At 60.1% G+C, this 5,670-nt stretch overlaps 1 protein-coding gene across 2 annotated transcripts in view; it reads right to left on the bottom strand.

Moving 5' to 3' along the window:
• Positions 1-5,670, bottom strand: part of EPHB4 (EPH receptor B4) — a 19,920-nt gene extending 14,250 nt beyond the window's left edge. The window contains exons 1-4 of one of the 2 annotated variants that reach the window (XM_008053319.1): positions 5,481-5,670; positions 2,912-2,982; positions 2,389-2,676; positions 900-1,296 (exon numbers count right to left, since the gene is read on the bottom strand). In XM_008053319.1, the coding sequence (XP_008051510.1) occupies positions 900-1,296; positions 2,389-2,676; positions 2,912-2,982; positions 5,481-5,532 (808 nt within the window). In that variant the 5' untranslated portion in view covers positions 5,533-5,670. The remainder of the gene's footprint in view (positions 1-899; positions 1,297-2,388; positions 2,677-2,911; positions 2,983-5,480) is intronic. The other variant, XM_008053321.1, reaches the window with a different exon arrangement.

Below are 5,670 nucleotides of genomic sequence, written 5' to 3'. Positions count from 1 at the left end.
CACACACACACACACACACACACACACACACACACACACACACACACACACGAAAACAAGTTCATGATATAACAACATTCATGTTTATCTTTTAACAAGATTTGGCAGCAGGACTTATTATCTTGATGATATTGAAGTTTGATGAGCAAAAATAGTATTTTGAGATTCTTGTGTCACCTGGAAAGGGTCGTAAAGTCTCATGTTTTGTATCATATGGTGCCCAAGTCTCAGGTCCTGCTATGACCATTGGGCTGTGGCTAACATTCCACATGGTGGAATTTCAGGGAGACCTGTGAAAATAGAAAGTCATCTTTTTCCTCCACCAAATTCACAGACCCCTGGGATTCCATCTACAAAACCCAAGTTAAGAAGCCTCTAGAGGCCACTGCTAGGCCATTGTCTTGCTAAGCTATGGTGTGGCCATGCCCTCTTTGAGCTACGGCCGGACCATATTTTCTTAAGCTTTGGCCCTCTCCCTACCTTGGGGAGGTGAATCTCCTCTTTCTCTCTCTCTCTAATTTACTTTCTAAATAAACGATATTTTCTAATCTAATAGAAAAAGAGAAGCCTCTAGAGGAAAAGTCAAGTGAAAATTCAGTATCGGTCAAGTAGAAGAAACTCACAATGCCCAAGAACGGAGACCACGACCACGATACCTTCCTTTGCCCTGAACACGACGCGGTCCCCCACCCCAGGACAGTTCCGCATCTCAGGCCAGCCTCGCATGCCCAGAAAGAATGGGAGTCAATAGGGTTTCACGGAAGAGTCTGAAAATGCTCAGAAAACAGGCCTTCCAGTCACCGAGTACCCAGGAGAGTGAAGTGCTCAAAACGGAAACGTAAGGAGCGGGTCCAAGAGCGGGTTGCAAGACCCTTCACAGGAGAAGCGCCAGCCCTCACCTCGGCACTTGGTGTTTCCCTCGGCGGCCTCGAACCCTGGAGCACAGCTGCAGCCCGTGACAGGCTGCTCGGCCCACTGGCCATCCTCGCGACAGTAGAGGCTGGGGCTGGGGCCCGGGGCGGGGACCGCGTCGGCCACGCAGCTCCCTGCCACAGGCACGACCAGTTCACGGGGCACGGTCTCTGGGAAGCGGGTGAGGTTCACGGTCAGCTGGGAGCACTTCTTGTAGAAGAGGTGCAGGGACAGTAAGGCCATGCAGGCGCCCTGGTCCTGGAAGGCCAGGTAGAAGCCAGCCTTGCTGAGCGGGCCCAGGCGCAGCGTCTTCACGTTCACCTTCCCGGTCGCCTCAGCCCCAGGGCGCTTCCGGGTCAGATGCTCGGCAGCCACTGTGTCCACCTGCCAGGTTGGGAAGACGCCCTGCTGCCGTCCCCACTCCTCCAAGAACACAGCGGACTGTGTTCTTCCCAGCCCACCCTTCCTGACCGCCTCAGTTCCCGTTCCAGAACGTCCTCTCCACCTCTCCCCGCACACTTTCCTGCAGATCCCAACACTGTCCATTCATTCCTGTGAGCTCCTGCGATGTGTCCAACCTCTGTCCTGCACCCTTTCCCTGTTTATTCACTCGTTCGGCAAACATTTACTGACACCTACGCCACGCTAGGCCCTGACCTCAGAGCTAAGGAGACAGAAACAAATAAATCCCTGATAAGTTATAAAGTGTGATGCGTGCAAAGGCAAGCATGTGGCCAGAGGCATGTGGGATTCCAGGGCAGAGAGAATCAGCCGAGGCGTCACAAGACCCAGAAGATGGACTTAGAAGACAGGTCCCAGCACTCTGGGAGGTCGAGGCGAGTGGACTGCCTGAGCCCGCGGGTTTGAGACCAGCCCGGGCAACTTGGCGAGGCCTCGTCTCTACAATACATCAAAAATTAGCCGGGCGTGGTAGCACATGCCCGTAGTTCCGGCTACTTGGATGCCTGAGGTGGAAGGATTGCCGGAGCCCAGCAGGTTGAGGCTGGGGTGGCCATGAGCATGCCGCTGCACTCCAGTCTGGGCGACACAGTGAGACTCCAACTCAAAAAAAAAAAATTCAGGGTTAGGTGGAAGAGGCAGAGAAAAGGCATCCAGGGTAAGGCACCAGTTGATGCACAGGGTAGGGCTGGAAAAGGGCCAGGTGTTGTCCGAGCATGGGAGCCAGCTGCACAGCACGGCTGGACCACAGTGGGACAGGGGGGCGGAAGTGACTAGAGGCATGGTGGAGCAGTCTGAGGCCCGGGTCTCGCCTGGGACTGGGCCGTGCAGGCCGTGTGTATTCTGGTACTCCACCCAGAAGACCACCTTCTTCCCTGCCCAGATTTAAGCCTCCTGCTTCCAGTCCCCAGTGGCTGCACCAGAGGCCTTGGAAACTCATCTGCTGCCCTCTCGGCCACGGGCCTGACCACCAGGCTCCCGCCTTGGCCGTGGCTGAGCCCCGGGGCTCCTGGGTACCTTGATGTAGGGATTCTCCATCCAGGCGGGTGTGAGGGCCGTGGCCGTGTCAGCATCGCTCTCATAGTAAAAGACGGTGAAGGTCTCCTTGCAGGAGCGCCCGGCCCGAGGCAGGGACAGGCACTCCAGCATGGTGAAGCGCAGCGTGGCGTACACGTGGACCGCGCCGCGCCGTGGGCCCCAGCCGGTACGCAGCCAGTGGACCAAGCCAGGGGCCCGCTGGACGTCGCACACCTCGTACGTGCGGACACTGTGCTGCTCCTCATCCAGGCCGCTCAGCTCCTCCCACTGTGGGAAAAACAGGTCAGCGTGGGGGCCGCCGGGGGGGGGCTTCGTGGGTGATTCCCGTCACTTAAGAGGGACTGAGGAAGGGGCTGCTGGTCCAGGGAGGAGGAATCTCTGAGGGCAAGGGCTCAGGCTGCTGCTATCTAGGGGGTGAGGGGGCACAGGCAGCAGGCGGCACAGGTCCCACCTCCTCCCTCAGTTTCCCCTTGGAGTCCCAGCTTCTGGGTCCAGCTCTTACCTGCCCCTCCACCTGAGGGAATGTCACCCACTTCAGATCAGCAGTTTCCAATTTTGTGTTCAGCAGGGTCTCTGAGACAGAAAGACAAAGTCAGTGCTTGGGGCAGGGGAGAAGGGCCGGGAAGACCAGATCCCTGGGAACTAAGACAGGTGGATCCTCTGAGCTCCAAGCTTGAGGAGTCGGGGGCAGGGAGGGAGAGTCCTGTCCTCAGCACCCCGCTCTGATTTCTGGTCTCTTTTTCTGACTGCCCACCCCACCTGCAGCTGGCAGGCATCAGGCCGCTCCAGATCTAGGCTCCCCGGGTGGCTGGCTGGCTGTGCCCGGGGGTGGCAGGGGAGACCAAAACGCCGGAAGGGCACAAGGGTCAACAGCTCCGAAAAGGCTCAAATGAGAGCCCTGCCCTGGTCCTGACCACAGGCCTGTCTCAGCCTCCACATTCCCTTCCCCCAAGTCCAGAGTCGGCCTCTCTATCCCCAACTCCCCTCTCCTTTTCGGACCACACAACCCCGTCCCTCTCTCCCAGAGCGGGTACTCAGTGCCTGAGGCACGGCCCCGGCCCCCTCCCAGGGAGCCTCTCCCCACCGGTCCCCTGAGGAGGAAGTGCTGGAGGCCAGGACGCTTGGGTCCCCGCCCTGGCCCCGGCAGAGGCCTCACATCTGGATTTGGTTACGAGAAGGCAAAGGGGAGGGGACTTGGGGGAGCAGCATACAAGGGGGGGTGAACACACCTGGTTTGGCTCGGCATCGTGGGGGAGGGGCACTGGCGGAAGGGGGGGATTAGGAAAAAAACGACACGGGCCCTGGCAGTGCAGGGTGGAGGGAGGGTGGGGGAATCCCCCGGGAGGCAGGGCCATGTGGGGGGCAGGAGGCTGGGTCCTGGGAGGGGCGGAGAGGGGCCTCCAGGGGAGCCGGCAGCACACCTGGGACCAGCACCTCCCAGCCCCAGGGGCTGCAGAAGGGAAGGGAAGGCAGGGCGAGTGGGACGGCCTCTTCCCAGGGACCAGGCGACGCCCAGGGGCAGGGGTCAAACGGGAACCCGGCCAGCCTGAGGTGAGGCCCAGGGCCCCCATGGGTGGCAAGAGATAACCCGCACGGTGGTGACAGGATGCCCGGGTTCTGGGAAGGGGGTGGATAGAGGCTGCCGTCTCCACCCTCCATTGTTCCAGCCTGGATAGTGTTTTCCTGTCTCCAATTTACACACTGTCTCTGCCTTAGGGCTGTCCTCGGCCTCCAGCGAGTCAGCGCCGGCTCACTTTCTCTCATCCTCTCTCAGGCTGTCGGCCTCCAGCTGGCTTTGATCTGTCAGTTTGAGTGTCTCTCACCTCTGGCTTTCTGCTCTGTCCACCTCCACTTCTCTTCCCACCGTCACTGTCTTTCCTTCACTATCCCCACCTTTCGTCTTCCTTGGGGCGCATGGACTTGGATAAATTACTTAACGTTTCCAAGCCTCAGTCTCCTCATCTGTAAAATGGGGGCATGAATACCTCCCGCCACCAGCCTTGCTGGGATGGTGAGAATCACCTTTGCAAAGTGCCCAGCACGGGCCACGAATAAAAGAACCACTTCCTCTCTGTACCCCTGTTTCCCGCTCACCACACCTCATCCTGGTGGTTTTTCTCCCTCTCTAGCTTCCTTGCCCTCGGCCACAGTTCTTCCCCCTTCTCCCTTCTCCGAGCGGGGCAAGCCTGCCCCGCACTCCCGCCCCACACCCAGCCTTTGATCCACAGCCCAGCCTGGGGGCCCGGGCTTTTGCCATGCCTTTGATTCCTCCCCTTCGGGAGCCCCCCACGGCCCCCTCCCCGGAGACCCCTTTGATGCCAGGCAGTGAAAGAGGGGGAGGCCACTCAGTGAAAGGAGATTAGGGACGAGGAGGGACAGAAACTCATGGAAGGAAAACCATTTGGAGACCAGGAGGTGGGAACCCGGCTGAGTGAGGGAGACGTGTAGGTCAGTTTCTGCTGGCCTGTGGGACTGGAGGGAAGTCTAGGGCTCAGGCAGGGCCTGGGTCCAGCCAGCTGTGAAGGGAAGGGGTCCAGCCTGGGAAAAGCAGGGAAGGGGCCTGGGGAGCACCGGGGCGCTTGGAAGGTGAATGCAGAGGGAGGCCATCCTGACAGGAGTGCAGAATCGTAGGATCCAGGTGTGAATGCTAAGGAATTGGCAGCGGGGTCGTGCTGTGGCCTAGCGCGAAGTCATGCCTGGTCTGCATTTGTTCCTCCAAACCCTTCCCTCATGTTGGGCGCGAGCGGGGAACTGGGATAGAAACTTTGCGGATAGTTTTGGGTCTGGAGGAAAGGAAAGGCTGCCAAGGGCGTCGGGAGTCGGCAGGAAGAGTTTGGGGAGCCGGCGTCAGGGAATGTCCCAGGTCGCAGCTCGACTCCATCTCTTTCCCAAACAAAAGAAAACTCCACTCCCCGCCGGGCCGCCTCCTCCCCGCCCCCCTCCCGCTCGAGCACCAGTGGTCTGAAGTGTCCGGGGCTGGGGTGCCCGGTGGGGGCAGACAGGACGGGACCTCCACTCCGAGGTCCAGTTTGGGGGTCCCGGTGGTGACGAGGTGCCCCAAGGAAACTCACCTTCCAAAGCCGCGGCCAGCGAAGCCCAGCAGAGCAGCGCCCGGAGCTCCATGGCGCCGCCTCACTCGGGTAGGATCCGACCCGAGTTTGGGGGGCCCGAGCCCCCCCAGGTCTGGCCCCTCCCCTGGGCGGGCGGACGCCGACTCCTCGCGCAGGACGCTCCGTCGGGACCCTCAGCGCGGGCCCATGC

This window comes from Carlito syrichta, unplaced genomic scaffold (genome assembly GCF_000164805.1).
Source record: "Carlito syrichta isolate Samal-C Ts95f unplaced genomic scaffold, Tarsius_syrichta-2.0.1 Scaffold288059, whole genome shotgun sequence".
Taxonomy (NCBI): domain Eukaryota; kingdom Metazoa; phylum Chordata; class Mammalia; order Primates; family Tarsiidae; genus Carlito; species Carlito syrichta.
The sequence above is the reverse complement of the archived record's forward strand: the minus strand, read 5'-3'. Positions and strand labels throughout refer to the sequence as shown.